The 19,815-nt window shown below is 50.8% G+C and overlaps 1 protein-coding gene across 1 annotated transcript in view; it reads left to right on the forward strand.

The window, feature by feature from the left end:
- Window positions 1–16,527, forward strand: part of slc38a7 (solute carrier family 38 member 7) — a 28,554-nt gene extending 12,027 nt beyond the window's left edge. The window contains exons 6-8 of the mRNA XM_070897735.1: window positions 5,681–5,880; window positions 7,526–7,580; window positions 14,614–16,527. Of these exons, the coding sequence (XP_070753836.1) occupies window positions 5,681–5,880; window positions 7,526–7,580; window positions 14,614–14,716 (358 nt within the window). The 3' untranslated portion in view covers window positions 14,717–16,527. The remainder of the gene's footprint in view (window positions 1–5,680; window positions 5,881–7,525; window positions 7,581–14,613) is intronic.
- Window positions 16,528–19,815: the final 3,288 nt, after the last annotated feature.

Consider the following 19,815-nt stretch of genomic DNA (forward strand, 5'->3'; position numbering starts at 1 on the left):
TCAGTTAGATCATGACTGGAATAAAGACAGAAAATGCTGGAAATCTCAGCGGGTCAGGCAGCATCTGTGGAGAGGAAGCAGAGTTAACGTTTCGGGTCGATGACCCTTCGTCAGGACTGGAGAGTGTTCGAAAAGAACAGATTCTTAACCAGCACTGAAAGGGGGAGGGGAAGAAAGAACAAAAGGGAAGGTCTGTGATAGGGTGGAAGACAGGAGAGATTAGAGAGACTAAAGGGATGCTGGGCCAATTCAAATGGTAATGCCAGGAGTTAGAAAAACATTAGTCAGGCTAGGGTGTGAATGGCGGGATTATAACCGACTGTCATTAGAGACAAGGAGAGAAAAAGAGACTGGCTCTGGAGGGGGAGGGGGAGGAGAGGGAGGGGGAGGGGGACGGGACCAGGATCGGCAACGGTTACGCTCTGAAATCGTTGAACGCGACGTTGAGTCCAGAAGGCTGTAAAGTGCCAAAACGAAAGATGAGGTGCTGTTCCTTGAGCTTATCCGGATCGTAACTCCATCTATCCATGTCGGTTCAGTATCCCTTCACACCCTTGCCTAACAAACATCGATCAACCTCCGGTTTTACAGCATCAGCTGACCCCAGCATCAGCAGCTTTTTGGGGGAGAGTTCCAGATTCCCACCGCCCTTTGTGTCTGACATCGCCCCTCAGCGGCCTGGCTGTAATATTAAGGTTCTGCCCCCTTGTTCTGGCCTCCCCCCACCAGTGGAAATACTTTCCCTCTATCTACCCTATCAAAGCCTTTAATCATCTTTAAATGCCGGAATTATGAAGAACAAAGCGCTGATTGCAGACCTGCTCTCCCCTCAGTAAATACATCGGTCGCTGTGGCTCCGCGCCGCCCAGGGCAGGAAGGTCCCGCGTTGATTTCCTGCTCCGTGCCGAGCAGCACGGGCTCCCGGGCCTCGTTCCTGCCAATCGGTTGTTAGCGCAGGGTCCCTTTAAGTGGCTGCGCAGTGACTTCCGCGCGAGCGCCTTTTCTGCCACCTGGAAGCTGGTGAGCGGCCTGCGTGGGACCTCCCGACCGCTGCCCGGCTTAGCGGGGGACGTTGAGCCGGTGCGCGCGTGGGGTGGGGTGATGGGCTTGGTCTCCTGAACAACTCCTACCCGCTGGGAACTGTAAGCGCTGCCATCTGGCGGGGCCAGGGGAGGGGACGGGGACGGGGATGGGGTGGATTCTGCCTGAGATTCCCCACCCCCACCCCCCCACTGCCGGGACTGAACCAGTAATCTGCTGACCAGACTGAGGTGAAGACTGGTCAGAGACACAAGATGGCGGAAGGCACTGCAGCGCTGTGGGAGTTGGGTGTCTCTGGGGGTGGGGGGCAGGGGGGCCTGTATGTCTGATCCCTGGGGTGGGGGGGGCCTGCATGTCTGATCCCTGGTGAAATGAGTCTTCGTACCTGCCTGTAAATGTACAGTGTCGGCAGCTTTCAATTGCTTCTGTCGGGTTATTTTTTTTTAACATTCTTTGAACCCCCCACCCAAACAACGGGTGCACCTTTCGGTGTCAGGGGATGGACCACTGACTGGTTTATGGAACCTGCCCTCGGAATTGAGCCCTTGAAGCCCCACTGCTCCCTCTCCAAGACCAATATATCCTTCCTGAGTGGCGGGGCCAGAACTGAACCCAGTCACTCAAAGTGGGGTCTCACCAGAGCTCTCTACAACTGTTGCATTGCTTCCTCCCTCTGTATTCCAGCCCCCTCGAGATAATATCCACCCATGTTCTGTGGGCCTTTGTCACGGTGGATTGGGTGGGGACCCGAGAACCTCAGTCTGGGCACAGTTGGTTAGCCCAGGAGAGAGGATTCGTGCCTCGGGCGCGAGTACGTTTAACCAGTAAATAGGTCAGTCTACAGAATGTATTGGCCCAGAAATTCCCCTCGCGGTCTTCCCGCGGGCAAAGAATGGACAGGAAATGCGCACTTGCCTTAAGCTGCGAGGTCCGCTGGAGATCCCGGTCCGGAGGCCCCTCCCAGCGAGTCGCAGCGCATTCACGTCGAGACGTCCACAGGAGTCACATGGGCCTGGACACCCAATCACAGGTAAGTATTTTCTCATTCCTAGTAATAGGAGTTTCGTAAGCCAAATCTCCTATTACTGAGTGAGAAACGCCCTAAAACACAATACATAAAAAAAAAAATTTTTTTAAAAACACCTCGCATAAATACAATAATAGAAATTAAAGTTGTTAGACATGTTTTTTAAAGAAAAATTTGCCGATTTTTAAAGTTTTAATTTTGATTAAAAATATAATGTATTTTTGAAAATTTGATTTTAATTTTATTTTTTATGTTTTAAGTGTGTTTTTAAACTCTTAGCCTGTAACAGTGGGCTATGTGCCTGCTTTTATCAGGCGCAGGAGTTTTGAGGACATTTGCCGGGCAAGATATGGGTAAATACCGCAATCTCACCCTTGCAACTGTCCTCGCTTCCGAGATACGGATGATCTGTCGAGCTCCAGCTGACAGATCGGAAAAGCCGGTTTTCCGCGCATGCGCATTGCGTGCTGAAAAACGTTTTTTTCCGATGCCTTCCAGGGTCCATAGATACTCTGTACGAACCCGGGACATCGGAATTTCAGGGCCAATGTTTATTTAGCATCAAGTTTCTGTGCAGACATAAATCTCACTTCATAGAATCCTAGACATTTACAGCACGGAAGGAGGCCATTTTGGCCCATCGTGTCCGTGCCGGCCGACCAAGATGCTACCCAGCCTAATCCCACTTTCCAGCTCTCGGTCCGTAGCCCTGTAGATTATGGCACTTCCAAGTACTTTTTAAATGTGGTGAGGGTTTCTGCCTCTACCATCCTTTCAGGCAGTGAGTTCCAGACCACCACAACCCTCTGGGTGACTTCAATAGAGATCGACATATAACAGTATACATAAGCAGTAAGATAGTCAGAAATATATCCGCTCGCCGACAATTGATCTGTTGGCAGCTACAGATCATTAGCCAGTCCGCTTCTGACACTCAGTTGATATCACATTCTAATTCGCAGCGCTGTCCTATCCTATCCTGCATGCCACCTATTAAATTCGCCCAATCTTAACTCAGCTGTGGTTTCAGATTTCAAGCGTCCACTATAGTTTGCTTTTGTATTCGTGGTTCTCTTGCTTATTGGTTTAGCCTTTTAATTCTTACAGGGCTTGACAGGGTAGATGCAGGGAGGATGTTTCCCCTGACTAGGTAGTCTAGAACCAGGGGTCACAGTCTCAGAATAAGGGGTTGGCCATTTAGGACTGAGATGAGGAGAAACTTCTTCACTCAGAGGGTGGTGAATCTTTGGAATTCTCTACCCCAGAGGGCTGTGGAGGCTGTCTTTGAGTATATTCAAGATAGAGATCGATACATTTTTGGATATTAAGGAAATCAAGGGATATGGAGATAGGGCAGGCAAGTGGAGTTGAGGTAGATGATCAGCCATGATATTGAATGGTGGAGCAGGCTCGAGGGGCCGAATGGCCTACTCCTGCTCCTATTTCTTATGTTATGTTTACTTTACAAGTTTACTCCCTCTCATTACTACAAACCACTAATTGTCCACTTCCATAGCGCCTGGCTAAAATGAAAGCCCCAATTTTACCTGGAGTTGGGGGGGCCCTGTCGTTTGCCCCCACTTTCCAATGTGAGGTCCAAGCCATTTTAACTCCCATTTCAGCTTAAATATACCAGGCCCAAATCTTGCTCAAACCAGGTGTTTTCCAGTGGTGGGCGGTCTCGGTGTGGTCAAATCGTTTGTGTCCAGAGGAAATGGACAATGAAGAAAGGGGCCCCATTCATTTGCAACACCTTTCGAATTGCTTTTTGTGCCTGTTGTTTTTGTGCTGCCTAAATCTCTAGCTCCTCCACAGTTTCCAGCTTCTTCCCACAACCTCTGCCTTGGGTCCAAAGCGGGTGACCTTGCACTTGCCCGCATTGAACTCCATCTGCCACAGCTTTTACCACTCATTTAATCTGCCCGTGTCCCTGTGTAACCTCCTGTTCCCATCCACTCAACTTGCTCCTAACTTAGTGTCCTTCGCAAACCTGCGCACACAGCTCCTCACACAAGCATGCAAAACCTGCAATCATTGAAGGACCAATTAGATGCAACAGCGGGAGTAGTTGACTTTCTCTGGGTGGATAAAGAAAGAAATGCATTTATATAGCTTTTCATGACCACCGAACGTCTCAAAGCACTTTACAGTCAATGAAGTACTTTTTTCAAGTGTAGCCATTGTTGTAATGTGGGAAACGTGGCAACCAATTTGCGCACAGCAAGCTCCCACAAACAGCAATGTGATCATGACCAGATAATCTATTTTCGTTATGTTGATTGAGGGATCCGGGGATAACTCCCCTGCTCTTCAAAATAGTGCCATGGGATCTTTTGCATCCACCTGAGAGCAAATGGGGCCTCGGTTTAACGTCTCATCTGAAAGACGGTTGACTGGGCGTCCTCCTGTGTAACTATTGAGCTGGAGTCTGCATCTGATGCAGGGGGGGTAACAGAGGGGAGATCCTGGTCTGTGTTATACTGGAGGTTGTGTCCTCTCGTGTGACTGGGGTAGAGGTGGGGGAAGGTGGAAAAAATGGGCTCTGTCTGACCACGCACGCACACGATCTGATCATGGACTCAGCTCCACTTCCCTGCCCACTCCCCATAACCCTTTATTCCCTTATCGCTCAAAAATCTGTCTATCTCCGCCTTAAATATATTCAATGACCCAGCCTCCACAGCTCTCTGGGGCAGAGAATTCCACAGATTTACAACCCTCAGAAGAAATTCCTCCTCATCGCAGTTTTAAATGGGCAACCCTTTATTCTGAGACTATGCCCCCTAGTTTTAGTTTCCCCTATCAGTGGAAATATCCCCTCTGCATCCACCTTGTCGAGCCCCTTCATTATCTTATGTTTTGATAAGATCACCTCTCATTCTTCTGAACTCCAATGAGTAGAGGCCCAACCTCCTCAACCTTTCCTCATAAGTCAATCCCCTCATCTCTGGAATCAACCTAGTGAACCTTCTCTGAACTGCCTCCAATGCAAGTATATCCTCCTCAAATACAGAGACCAAATCTGTACGCAGTACTCCAGGTGTGGCCTCACCAGTACCCTGTACAGTTGTAGCAGGACTTCTCTGCTTTTATACTCTGTCCCCCTCCACACACTCTCACACTGAATGGCCACTCGGGCAGAAAGGTGACCACGGTGGTACCCCAGCCAGGAGCTGCACCTTCAGGAGAGGTGGGGGGGGGGGAGGGAAGGAAAGAGAAAGATCCGAGCGGAGTAGCTGGGGTACAGGCCCATGGCACAAAGGTCCGTTCCCCCGGCAACCGGTCCAAGTGACCATTCCTCGTGTCTGCTGGTGATGCAGGGCCCCGCATCGGGAGGACAGATCGCTCGCCGGTGGGCCAGGGAGCAGGCTCAGTCTGCTGAGTCTCTGTCTCTGTGGGGAGGGGCTCTTTTCTCTGTCTGTGGGGAGGGGCCCCTTTCTCTGTCTGTCTGTGGGGGCTCCCTCCCCTCTCTCTCTGTCTGTCTGTGGGCCCTCCTCTCTCTGTCTGGGAGGGGGGGGCCCTCTCTCTGTCTGTGGTGACCACACCCCCCCCCCACCCCCCTCTCTCTGCTTCTCTCTGCCTGAGCTTGTGTCTGTTGTTTTGTCACTCCAGGGCGGTGCTGGAGGGGCTGTGGCTGCGGTACAAAGGCCAGGCGTTGGAGGAGGACGTGTCGCGGGAGAGACACCGCCGAGTGCTCCAGACGGTTATCTGGTTCTTCCTGACCCTGATCCTAGCGCTTTTCATCCCCGACATCGGGAAAGTCATCTCTGTCATCGGAGGGCTGGCTGCGTGCTTCATCTTCGTGTTCCCAGGTACGGGGGCGAGGGGGGGGGGGGAACGGGCCGTGGGGGGGGTGGCGCGAGGGAAGCGAGGTGGGGGGAGGGGGGCGTGATGTCAAATGACATTTGTTAAGAAGGCATATGGGATACTTGCCTTTATTAGCTGCGACATAGGCAATAAGAGCAGGGAGGGTTATACTTGAACTGTATAAAACACTAGTCAGGCCACAGCTGGAGTACTGCGTGCAGTTCTGGTCACCACATTACAGGAAATGTGATTGCACTAGAGAGGGTACAGAGAAGATTTACCAGGATGTTGCCTGGACTGGAGAGTTTTAGCGATGAGGAAAGATTGGATAGGCTGGACTTGTTTTCTTTGGAACAGAGGAGGCTTAGGGGAGATCTTATTGAGGTGTATAAAATTATGAGGGGCCCAGATATCATGGATAGGAAGGACCTGTTTCCCTTAGCAGAGGGGGTCAACAACCTGAGGTCATAGATTTAAAGTAAGTGGGGAGAGGTTTAGAGGGAATTTGAGGGGAAGTTTATTCACCCAGAGGGTGGTGGGGGTCTGGAACTCACTGCCTGAAAGGGTGTAGAGGCAGAAACTCTCTCCACATTTAAAAAGTATTTGGATGTGTACACTTGAAGTGCCGTAACCTACAGGGCTACGGACCTAGAGCTGGAAAGTGGGATTAGGCTGGATATCTCTTGGTCGGCCGGCGCAGACATGATGGGCCGAAATGGCCTCCTTCCGTGCTGTAAACTTCTGATTCTATGGGTGGAGCCAAGCGGATCTGGAGGGCCCGAAGCTCGGTGGCCGGTGTCCGGCTGTGCCGAGATGCTGGTGGGCCTACAGCTGGCCCTGGGCCGGTGAGGGAATCGGTCAGTGTTCCCGTTGTAAGTCGCCACCCCACGGACCCCTAGCCAGACCAGGAACTTGTCAGGATGACCAGGATGTGTTGCCTCCCACAGTTGACTATCTGGTGCCGTTTATCGTCTCGGCTGGCACAAGAATAATGGGCACCTGGGCAAACTGCGGAGATGGGGTGGGGGGGGGGGTGGGTGTGCTGTTTCTGTGCCCGGGGGGGAGTGCAGTGGGGGGTTGGGAATTTGTTTAGGTTGGTGCCTCCTCTTCCCTTCTCCCCTCAGTGTGACGTGCATTGGGATGTCCTTGAGTGGTGAAAGGCGCTATATAAAAGCACAGGAGATTTATGGGATGTTACCAGCGGAGCGGAATTGCAGTTCAGTGGGGGGGATTAGAGAAGCTGGGATTGTTCATCTTGGAGCAGAGAAGGTGATGGAGAAATTTAAAAGATGTTCAAAATCATGAATGGTTTTGATGGAGTAAATAAGGAGACACTTTCCAGTGGCAGGAGGGTCTGTAACCAGGGGAGGCAGATTGGAAATAATTGCCAATAGAATCGGGGGGCGGGGGGGGAGACGAGACCTTTCTTTACTCAGCGAGTTGTGATCTGGAATGTGCTGCCTGATGGCGGTGGAAGACCATTCAATAATAACCTTCAAAGGGGCACTGGATAAATACTGGAACGGGACATCATTGCCGGACTATGGGGAGAGGGCAGGGGGAGCTGGGCTCATTGGAGAGCTCTTTCAGAGAGCCCGACGATGGGCTGAGATCGGCTGACTCTCTGAATGTTGTGTTTTATACATTTAGGCCTCTGTCTGATCGAAGCAAAGCTATCGGAGATCCAGCAGGACAACTGTGCCAGGTAAACCGACTGGAACTTTACACCCGGGGCAATTAATCCTTCGTCCCCCGCAACCTTCCCTTCTTTGTGCCAATGGCGAGGGATGAACAAAATGAGTGGGTTTCGCACAACCTGCTGTAGTCAGTTCCAGCACTGTATGCTGACTGGGGGAGGGGGCTGTTGGGATTGTGCCCTGACTGGGGGAGGGGGCTGTTGGGATTGAGCCCTAACTGGGGGAGAAGGGCTGTTGGAATTGCGCCCTGACTGGGGGAGGGGGCTGTTGGGATTGGGCTCTGACTAGGGGAGGGGGGCTGTTGGGATTGTGCCCTGACTGGGGGAGGGCGGCTGTGGCATTGGGCCCTGACTGGGGGAGGGGGCTGTTCGGATTGAGCCCTAACTGGGGGAGGGGGCTGTTCGGATTGAGCCCTAACTGGGGGAGAAGGGCTGTTGGAATTGGGCCCTGACTGGGGGAGGGGGCTGTTGGGATTGGGCCCTGACTAGGGGAGAGGGGCTGTTGGGATTGTGCCCTGACTGGGGGAGGGATGTGTTGGGATTGGGCCCTAACTGGGGGAGAAGGGCTGTTGGAATTGGGCCCTGACTGGGGGAGTGGGCTGTTGGGATTGAGCCCTAACTGGGGAGAAGGGCTGTTGGAATTGGGCCCTGACTGGGGGAGGGGGCTGTTGGGATTGGGCCCTGACTAGGGGAGAGGGGCTATTGGGATTGGGCCCTGACTGGAGGAGGGCGGCTGTGGCATTGGGCCCTGACTGGGGGAGGGGACTGTGGCATTGGGCCCTGACTGGGGGAGGGCGGCTGTGGCATTGGGCCCTGACTGGGGGAGGGGACTGTGGCATTGGGCCCTGACTGGGGGAGGGGACTGTGGCATTGGGCCCTGACTGGGGGAGGGGACTGTGGCATTGGGCCCTGACTGGGGGAGGGCGGCTGTGGCATTGGGCCCTGACTGGGGGAGGGGACTGTGGCATTGGGCCCTGACTGGGGGAGGGCGGCTGTGGCATTGGGCCCTGACTGGGGGAGGGGACTGTGGCATTGGGCCCTGACTGGGGGAGGGCGGCTGTGGCATTGGGCCCTGACCTGGGGAGCGGTGTGTTGGGATTGTCCCCTGACCTGGGGAGCGGTGTGTTGGGATTGTGCCCTGTTTGGGGGAGGGGGCTGTTGGCATTGGGCCCTGTTTGGGGGAGGGGACTGTTGGCATTGGGCCCTGTTTGGGGGAGGGGACTGTTGGGATTGGGCCCCGACTAGGGGAGGGGTCTGTTGGATGTTTGACCCAGCGATGATGAAGGAACGGCAATATATTCCCAAGTCACGATGGTGTGTGACTCTGAGGGGAACTTGCAGGTGGCGATGCTGCAATTGTCCTTCTAGGTGGTAGAGGTCGCAAGCTTGAGAGGTGCTGCCGAAGAAGCCTTGGCGAGTTGCTGCACTGCATGGTACACACTGCAGCCACGATGTGCCGGTGGTGGAGGGAGTGAATGTTGAAGGTGGTGGATAGAAACATAGAAAATAGGTGCAGGAGTAGGCCATTCGGCCCTTCGAGCCTGCACCGCCATTCAATGAGTTCATGGCTGAACATGCAACTTCAGTACCCCATTCCTGCTTTCTCGCCATACCCCTTGATCCCCCTAGTAGTAAGGACTACATCTAACTCCTTTTTGAATATATTTAGTGAATTGGCCTCAACAATTTCTGTGGTAGAGAATTCCACAGGTTCACCACTCTCTGGGTGAAGAAGTTTCTCCGCATCTCGGTCCTAAATGGCTTCCCCCTTATCCTTAGACTGTGACCCCTGGTTCTGGACTTCCCCAACATTGGGAACATTCTTCCTGCATCTAACCTGTCTAAACCCATCAGAATTTTAAATGTTTCTATGAGATCCCCTCTCATTCTTCTGAACTCCAGTGAATACAAGCCCAGTTGATCCAGTCTTTCTTGATAGGTCAGTCCCACCATCCCGGGAATCAGTCTGGTGAACCTTCGCTGCACTCCCTCAATAGCAAGAATGTCCTTCCTCAAGTTAGGAGACCAAAACTGTACACAATACTCCAGGTGTGGCCTCACCAAGGCCCTGTACAACTGTAGCAACACCTCCCTGCTCCTGTACTCAAATCCCCTCGCTATGAAGGCCAACATGCCATTTGCTTTCTTAACCGCCTGCTGTACCTGCATGCCAACCTTCAATGACTGATGTACCATGCCAACCAAGTGGGCTGCTTTGTCCTGGATGGTGTCGAGCTTCGAGTGTTGGAGCTGCACTGATACAGGCAAGTGGAGAGTATGCCATCACACTCCTGACTTGTGCCTTGTAGATGGTGGAAGGGCTTTGGGGAGTCAGGAGGTGAGACACTCGCCACAGAATACCCAGCCTCTGACCCACTCTTGTTGCCATGGTATGTATGTGGCTGGTCAATGGTGACCCCCAGGATGTTGATGGTGGGGGATTCGGCGATGGTAATGTCATTGAATGTCAAGGGGATGTGGTTGGACTCTCGCTTGTTGGAGATAGACATTGCCTGGCACTTGTGTGGCGCGAATGTTATTTGCCTCATCAGCCCAAGCCTGAATGTCGTCCAGGTCTTGCTGCATGCAGGCATGGACTGCTTCATTATCTGAGGAGTTACTGCTCCAATCTGGTTTGCGTCGCGAGAGTGCTAAACCTGTGTCAAAAGATGGGATACAAAAGCAAAATGCTGCCGATGCTGGAATCTGAAATAAAAACAGTGAATGCTGGAAATCTCAGCGGGTCAGACAGCATCTATGGAGAGAGAAACAGGGTTAACGTTTCAGGTCTGTGACCCTTCGTCAGAACTGGGAAAGTTCGAGATGTAAGGGATTCTTAAGCAAGCGTAGTGGCAGGGAAAGGGGGGAGGGAAAAATAAATGGGAAGGTCTGTGACAGGGTGAAAGGCAGGAGAGATTAGAGAGACAACAGGGATGATGGGCAAAAATGAGATGGTAATGGGACAAGTTAAGAAACAAAAGACGAGTCTAGATAGGGCGTGAATGGTGGAATCATCACCGGCTGCCCTGGAAAAAAGAGAAAAGGTGGGGTTTGTTTTTAAAAAAAAAGGAAAGTTTAAAACAAAAAGAGGGGCAGAGGTTACGGTCTTAAATCGTTGAACTCGATGTTGAGTCCAGAAGGCTGTAAAGTGCCTAAACGAAAGATGAGATGCTGTTCCTCGAGCTTACGTTGAGCTTCATTGGAACAGTGGAGGTGGCCAAGGACGGAGAGGTCGGAGTGGAGCGGGAAATTAAAGTGACAGGCGACCAGAAGCTCAGGGTCACACTTTGGTCTCCTAAATTGAAAGCAGGACAAACAAATCGCTGTTTCACCTGGAAGGAGTATTTGGGGCCCTGGACAGTGGGAAGGGAGGAGGTAAAAGGACAGGTGTTGCATCTCCTGTGCTTGCACAGGAAGGTGCCGTGGGAAGGGGAGGGGGCGCTGGGGGTGACTGCGGAATGGACCAGGGTGTCGCGGAGGGAGCGGTCCCTTCGGAATGCTGAGAGGGAGGGGAAGGGGTGAGAGCAGAGGTGCGGGAAATGGTATAGACACGGTCGAAGGCCATGTTAACCACGGTGGAGGGGAATCCTCGGTTGAGGAAAAAGGAAGACATATCGGAAGCACTAGTGTGGAAAGTGGCATCGTCTGAACAGATGCGACGGAGAAACTGGGAGAATGGAATGGAGCCCTTACAGGAAGCGGGGTGGGAGGAAGTGTAGTCCAGGTAGCTGTGGGAGGCAGTGGGCTTCTAGTGAATGTTTGTCAATAGCCTATCCCCAGAAATGGAGGAAGGGAAGGGAAGAGTCGGAGATGGACCTTGTGAAGGTGAGGGAAGGGTGGAAATTGGATGCAAAGTCATGGGATATACCGGTGTTTCAATGACTCCATTCATTACTTTGTCTCCTTGATCCTTTTATACCTTGTGTTCTATTCTAGTTTCCTTGTGTCTAGATGAGTTTATGCTCTCTAACTAGGGCTGTAGGTGGAGCTTTAAGTTAAAAATGAGGGGGTGTGGGGGAGGAGTCAGGTGAGGGGAAATTTAGATGTTTAAAGAGAAAGGTCAATGCAATCGAGCAGTGTAGTGATTTGTCTAAACATGAGCACAACCTGACGGGAAGGGACAGAGTTTAATCATAGCAGAGAATAAGGTCAAAGTAGTGAATAATGGTAAAAAATTTAAATTAAAGGCTCTTTATCTGAATGCAGGAAGCATTCGTAACAAGATAAGATGAACTAGTGGCACAAATAGAGATAAATGGGTTTGATCTAATACCCATTACTGAGATGTGGTTGCAAGGTGACCAAGGTTGGGAACTAAATGTTCCAGGGTACTTGACGTTTCGAAAAGACAGCAGGATGGTAAAGGAGGGGGTATCCCTGATAAAAGATGACGTAAGGAAAATAGGGAGAAAGAATCGTGGCTCGGAAGATCAGGAAGTGGAATCAGTATGGGTGGAGATAAGGAATAATAAGGGGCAGAAAACACTGATGGGAGAAGTATATAGGCCCCTAACAGTAGCTATACCGTTGGAGAAATCAAGAAATATTAGGAGCTTGTAACAATAATCGTGGGGGGCTTTAATCTTCATATAAACTGGACAAATCAAATTGGCAAAGGTAGTCTGGAGGATGAGTCTATGGACAGTTTCCTGGACCAATACTTCATGAAAAACCAGGGAACAGGCTATTTTAGATCTTGTGTAATGCGACAGTGTTAATTAGCAATCTCGCAGTAAAGGATCCTCTGGGGCAGAGTGATAATATGCTGAAATTGCATATTAAGTTTGAGAGTGACTTGCCTAAGCCCGAAACTAGAGTCTTAAACTTAAATAATGCCAATTACATAGGTATGAGGGGCGAGTTGGCTAAGGTAGATTGGAAATATAGATTAAAAGGTTTGGCAATAGATGAGCAGTGGCTGGCATTTAAAGAAATATTTCATAATTCTCAACAAAAATACATTCCATTGAGAAACAAAAACTCCACGGGAAAAGTGATCCATCCGTGACTAACTAAAAAAGTTAAGGGTAGCATTGGATTGAAAGAAGACGCTTATAATGTTGTGAAGAATGGTAGTAAGCCTGAGGATTAGGAGAGTTTCAGAAACCAGCAAAGGATAACCAAAAAATTCATTAAAAATTGAAAAAATAGACTGAGAACTAGCAACAAATATAAAAACAGACTAAGTGCTTCTACAAGAATGTAAAAAGGAAGAGAGTAGCAAAAGTAAACATTGGTCCCTTAGAGGCTGAGGCAGGAGAAATTATTATGGGGAATAAGGAAATGGCAGAAACGTTAAACAAATATTTTGTATCTGTCTTCACAGTAGAAAACACAAAAAGCATTCCTAAAATAGTGGGGAACCAAGGGGCTAATGAGGGTGAGGAACTTAATGTAATTCATATGAGGGAAAAAGTGCTCTAAACTAATGGGACTAAAAGCCGACAAATCCCCTGGATCTGACGGCCTACATCCTAGGGTTCTAAAAGAAGTGACTGCAGAGATAGTGGATGCATTGGTTTGGATCTTCCAAAATTCACTAGATTCTACAACGGTCCCAGCGGATTAGAAGGAAGCAAATTTAACAGTTATTCAAGAAAGGAGGGAGAGAGAAAACAGGGAACTACAGGCCAGTTAGCCTGATATCAGTCATCGGGGAAAATGCTGGAATCCATTGTTAAAGAAGTGGTATCAGGGCACTTAAAAAAATCATAACCTGATTAGGCAGAGTCAACATGGTTTTATGAAAGGGAAATCGTGTTTGAAAAATTTCTTCAATTTTTTTGATGATATAACTGGCAGAGTAGATAAAGGGGAACCATTGGATGTAGTATATTTGGATTTCCAAAAAGCTTCGATAAGGTGCCACATAAAAGGTTATTTCACAAGATAAGGGATCATGGGATTGGAGGTAATGGATAGAGGATTGGTTAACAGACAGAAAACAGAATAGGGACAAACGGATCTTTTTCAGGTTGACAGGCTGTAACTAGTGGGGGAGTTGGGGGGCGGGGTGCAGGGATCGGTGCTGGTGCCCCAGCTATTTACATTAAGATTTATATTAATGACCTAGATGAAAGGACCGAGTGTAATGTATCCAAGTTTGCTGACGATACAAAGCTAGGTGGAACGGTGAGCTGTGAGGAGAACACAGTGTCTGCAAAGGGATATTGATAGACTGAGTGAGTGGGCAGTAAGATGGCAGATGGAGTATAATGTAGGGAAATGTGAGGTTATTCACTTTGGTCAGAAGAAAAGAAAAACAATCTTTTTCAAATGGTGAGAAACGTTTAAATGTTGGTGTTCAGAGAGATTTGGGTGTCCTTGTGCAAGAAACACAAAGCTAGTATGCAGGTACAGCAAGCAATAGGAAGGCAAATGGCATGTTGGCCTTTGCAAGGGGGTTGGAGTATAAGAGTAAGGAAGTCTTGCTACAATTGTACAGGGCCTTGGTGAGACCACACCTGGAGTACTGTGCACAGTTTTGGTCTCCTTATCTAAGGAAGGGTATACTTGCCTTGGAGGCGGTACAACGAAGGTTCACTAGATTGATCCCTGGAATTAGAGGGCTGTCTTATGGTGAGAGATTGTGTAGAATGGGCCTATACTCTCTGGAGTTTAGAATAATGAAAGGTGATCTCATTGAAACATACAAGATTCTGAAGGGGATTGACTGGTTAGATGCTGAGAGGTTGTTTCCCAGTGGCTGGGGAGTCTAGATCTCGGGGGCACAGCCTCCGGATAAGGGGAAGGCCATTTAAGACAGATATGAGGAATTTATTCACTCGGAAGGTTGTGAATCTTCGGAATTCTCTGCCCCAGAGGGCTGTGGATGCTGAGTCTCTGAGTATATTCAAGACTGAGATAGATAGATTTTTGGAGTCTAGGGGAATCGAGGGATATGGAGATTGGGTGGAAAAGTGGAGCTGAGGTCGATGATCAGCCATGATATTGAATGGCAGAGCAGGCTTGAGAGGCCGTAGGGCCTACTCCAGCTCCTATTTCTTGTGTACTTAACGGGATGTGTCTCTGTCTCCCGCAGCTGGTGGGCCTTAGTGCTGTGCGGGATCACCATGGTGTGTATGGGAGCGTTCATCTTTGGCCAGAGCACGGCGAGATCTCTCTACCAGGAGCGGCGCAGCTGACCCCCAGTGACCCCTAGGCTCCATCCATACCCCCCTCCTCTGATGTTTTACACCCTAGGCTGGTGGCCAATTGAGCCAGCCCCGAGGGCCCTGAGCTGTGCCGTACCGTCAGTACAATGTTTACAGAGGCTCTGCCTGCCCTGTGAGCCGAGACACCGTTATGAGGTGGTTCTGCAATAACCGCTCTCCCTTGCAGGAGACGTTTGGTGCTCTAGTTTTTTGCTGCCGAGTGCGTTTGACAGTCCGCGGGGCTCCACTGTGTAGGTGAGGCGCTGGGACAGCACAATTTGCAACCACTGCACCGTGACTGCTGAGCCTTGAGGCAGCTCGCAGTGGGTCACAGGAGGCCTTGGGCCGTGTGTCAGTCCCACCTCCCCAGCCCCTCCTCTCGCCCTCTGCCCCACAAGTGCTGGTTCACAGTCGCTACATGGCTGACTGGCCTCAGTAACCTCCCCGCCCCCCGCAGTTTGGTGACACTCCCTTCAACCCACGACCATCGGCTGCAGAAACCAGTGGGACCAATTCTCTTTCCAAACAGAGACTTATATTTGAGCCTCCAGCTGTGTCCCCTGCCCGGTGAGTGTCCCTGTGTTATTTGGGCCGTGTGCTCAGGGTCGAGCTGGAATGGGCGGGTTTCTGCTCACTATTGCAGCTTGTGGTCAGACCGAAACCTTCCTCAGTGTCCCAGCACTGCCGGGTCCCCCAGTGTGTGTCGTTGGGCGGCTTGCGATGGTGGTGGGCAATGCTTTCTGACATCCACTGCTCTTCACAGTGAGATTTCTCATTTCACCGTTTCTCACTACTGTGTCTCAATCAAATCTTGCACTTGGGATCGCAACCCAGCTATTCAAACACTAAGCACCTTCCCACCACCCCTCTCTCTCTCTCACACGCGCTCTCTCTCTCTCTCTCTCCCCACCACCAACCTCTCTCTTGCTTTCTCTCGCCCATCACCACCGCTCGCTCTCGCTCTCACGACCACCACCCTCTCTCTCTCTCTCTCTCTCTCTCTCTCTCCCTCTGTCTCCCCCTCACTGCCCCAGGCACACTAACGCTGCCCTGTCTGCCTGGCGAATCGCTGAGCGATGCCCTACCATCAATGGGGCCTCGGCCTCTCTGTGCAACTTGTTGCGGTTTTGGCCGGTATCTGATGTAACGCAGGCTCTTCGGGAGAGATTCCCCTGTTGAACAGGCGAGGTATCTGGTGCTCGGCACATCCTGTGAACACAGTGCCCTGAACTGCAATGTTTAGTGTAACTTCCCTCGACTCCCCTCTCCCAGACCCTGGGGTTCAGAGCCCACCCTTGGCCACAGCGGCACAATCCAATCCGTGCTGGCTGCCGATCAGTGCATAGTGCTGAGCCTCTGCAGTATTGGCCCAAGGTTGGTGATGGAGGGTCAGGAAGGCTGTCCTGGCCCTGCTCCATACAAGGGGCTCAAAACCAGGTCCTTGGCCTGAATCTGGGGAGGGTCTGCAGGGCCCCAGTGCCGTCAGTCCGTGACTCCCACTGCAGGGAAGGGATGGCGGAGAGATGGAGGGACAAATTCTGGGCTCTTGAGCAACAGAATGGGGCAGCTTGCAAGCGACAAGTTGCATGTTGCCAATAGTGGGCTTGGGAGCCGCTGTAAGCTGTTGTCGATGTTTTCAGTGAGGTGTTGCCTTCTGGGACCCTGTCCTGTGAGACACCGACTGCCAGTCGCCCTGTCTGTCTGGGGCCACCCTGGACTTCGCAAAGGAAATGTTTGAAAATGAAAATCACTGCTGCTGTTTCATGTTTCTCAACTTTTAATAAAATTTGCATTTTTCAGTAGTTGCAGTTTTTGTTGTTTAAGATGCTGCCCCCAAGGGACTATTTGCTGATGGAGCGGTGATACATGCTGTGTCTCGGCTGCAACTCGGCCACCACCGAGCGGGCCCCGGGCACAATCCTCACTCCATGCCGAGTTCAGCAATGGTGGCCCGTGGTGGGGATAGGGAGACTACACACAGCCTGAGCATCCATGGCCTCTCCCCTCCCCATCTCTAACCTCCCCCAACCCCTACACCCCTCCCCATCTCTGTAACCTCCCCCAGCCCCTACACCCCTCCCCATCTCTGTAACCTCCCCCAACCCCTACACCCCTCCCCATCTCTGTAACCTCCCCCAGCCCCTACACCCCTCCCCATCTCTGTAACCTCCCGCAGCCCCTACACCCCTCCCTATCTCTCTAACCTCCCCCAGCCCCTACACCCCTCCCCATCTCTGTAACCTCCCCCAGCCCCTACACCCCTCCCCATCTCTCTAACCTCCCCCAACCCCTACACCCCTCCCCATCTCTGTAACCTCCCCCAGCCCCTACACCCCTCCCTATCTCTGTAACCTCCCCCAGCCCCTACACCCCTCACTATCTCTGTAATCTCCTATACCCCTCACTATCTCTGTAACCTCCCCCAGCCCTACACCCCTCCCCATCTCTGCACTGCTCCAATTCTGGCCTCTTGCTCATCCCCAGTTTCCTTCACCTCTCCAGCGGTGGCCATGCCTTCAGCTGCCAAAGCCCTTAGCTCTGGAATTTCCTCCCTAACCCTCCGCCTCTTTGCCCAAACTTTGTCACCTGCCCTAACATCTCCAATGAGGCTCTGTCAGATGTTGTCTGATAATGTCCCGTGGCATGTTTTACTACATTAAATCTGCTGAATAAATGCATGTTGTCCCATCTCTGTAACCTCCCTCCCTCTGACCCACTGCTGGAAACTGTTACTGGTTAGAGCACAATGTGGGCCGAGGATTTCTGCACCGACAGGAGTAAGTGATGCATTGTCAGCTGTCCTATGGGGCAAGGCATTAAAGTGAGGCCCTGTCTGCTGCCGATCCTGGGGCAGGACTGGAAGAGCAGAGGGCTCTCCTGCTGTGCTGACTAACAGTCCTTCACCAAACACCAGCTAACTGGTCCCCTATTGCTGCGAGAGGGACCCAGAGATGTGCAAATTGGCTGCGATGTGGCCCCATGTTAAGTCATTGCGGTTCAAAGTAACTCCTTGTATGTGACGCACTGAATGAAGGTGTTGTATGAAAATGTGTGTGTCCTTGAGGGCAGGACAGTAACAGGGAGGGACATTGCTGAATATTTGGATCTGATCCCTCCCTGAGCAGAGAACACAGATGCTCAAAGGCTGAGTTTAGGTAACTTTCCACCCCTGCCCCGAGGCTCTGTCCCCTGCTTAGGGCACAGATTCATGGCCACTGACTGCCCTCAACACCCCACCTGCTGTGCCCATCCTTTGTCACAGAGTCTGCCCAGAGTGTTGGCCAGATATTTGACTGGAAGGTTGCAGTGGTGGGTGAACCCTATCCCAGCCATATGTACACGTTCCAGAATTTGCGGGGGTGGTACAAGATAGTGATCAGGAGGTGGAACTCTAGCTCCCACCCGGACCCCATGTGCGCACAATGATACTGAGGCCAACAAATAAGCTGACTCAATTCAATCGCCAAGTGAACCTGGGACCCTTCGGTCTGTGTGGCTCGCTGCATGAGTGGACAGAGCCATTGGTCCTGAGTTAATGCAGTGATTGGTGTCCCAGGATCTAACTCTCATCATTCCACCACATCTGTCTCCCATACACCTGATGGTACTCAATGATCCAGACATTATTCCATCGCATCACCAGCCAGGAGTCATAGGGTCTGCTGCGGCTGAGGTTTAGTGTTGATGACTGAGATAATCGAGCAGTCTGGGCCCAGGGTCTGGTACATCAACATCTGTTCCACCACAATATTCACACAACTTGCGCTTGTTCCCCTGTACATAAGCCAGGCTGATGCCAGTACTTGGGCAGTGCTGCACTGTTGCGAGGTGCCATCCTTTGCATTTGATAAACCGAGGTGAACGTAAAAGATACCACGGCAGTATTTGAAGAGCAGTGGCATTCTCTTGGTGTCTTGGCCAACATTTATCCCAACCATCATCACTGAGACATTATTTGGCCATTATTAAATTGCTGTTTGTGGGAGCTTGCTGTGTGCAAATTTGGCTGCTGTGTTTCCCTACATTACAACAGTGACTACACTTCAATAGTACTTCATTGGCTGTAAAGTGCTTTAGAAGGGTCCTGAGGTTGTGAAAGGCGCTATATGAATGCAAGTTCTTTATAAATGGGTCAGGAGTAGCAGTGACCATTATGGGCCAGTCTACCACACCACACCAAAACTGCATGGAAACAAGATTGCAGCAGAGAATTGCTGTCGAAGGCAAATGGGACAGAATTCTGCAAAGGTACAAGATGTTGGTTAGACCATTAGTTGGGAGTGCTATGTCTCGTTACAGAAAGGATAGATGCAGCAGAATGTCAGGGAGAAGAGGGCTTATACAGGAGACTTGGTAAAACTAGGACAGTATTTTAAAGCTCTTTTGGACCTATCCTATGTTGAAGATGCTATATAAATACAATTAGTGTTGTAGTCACCAGAGTGGAGGAGGTTAAGCAGGAATCCATTAGCAGCCCATGTTGAAAGAGTTTGAGGGGTTGCAGTGAAAGATTATTTTGACTAGGTGGCAGTGTGAGCTGTGAAGAGGATGCTAGGAGGCTGCAGGGTGACTTGGGACAGGTTAGGTGAGTAGGCAAATGCATGGCAGATGCAGTATAATGTGGATAAATGTGAGGTTATCCACTTTGGTGGCAAAAACAGGAAGGCAGAATATTTATCTGAATGTGACAGAAGTAAAAGGAGAGGTGTAACGAGACTTGGGTGTCGTGATACATCAGTCATTGAAGGCCAGCATGCAGTTACAGCAGGCAGTAAAGAAAGCAAATGGCATGCTGGCCTTCATAGCTAGGGGATTTGAGTATAGGAGCAGGGAAGTCTTACTGCAGTTGTACAGGGCCTTGGTGAGGCCACACCTTGAGTATTGTGTGCAGTTTTGGTCTCCTAATCTGCAGAAGGACGTTCTTGCTATTGAGGGAGTGCAGCGAAGGTTCACCAGACTGATTCCCGGGATGGCAGGACTGACATACGATGAAAGAGTGGATCGACTAGGCTTATATTCACTGGAATTTAGAAGAATGAGGGGATCTCATAGAAATATATAAAATTCTGACAGGATTGGACAGGTCAGAT

The sequence above is a fragment of the Pristiophorus japonicus genome, chromosome 13 (assembly GCF_044704955.1).
Source record: "Pristiophorus japonicus isolate sPriJap1 chromosome 13, sPriJap1.hap1, whole genome shotgun sequence".
NCBI lineage: Eukaryota > Metazoa > Chordata > Chondrichthyes > Pristiophoridae > Pristiophorus > Pristiophorus japonicus.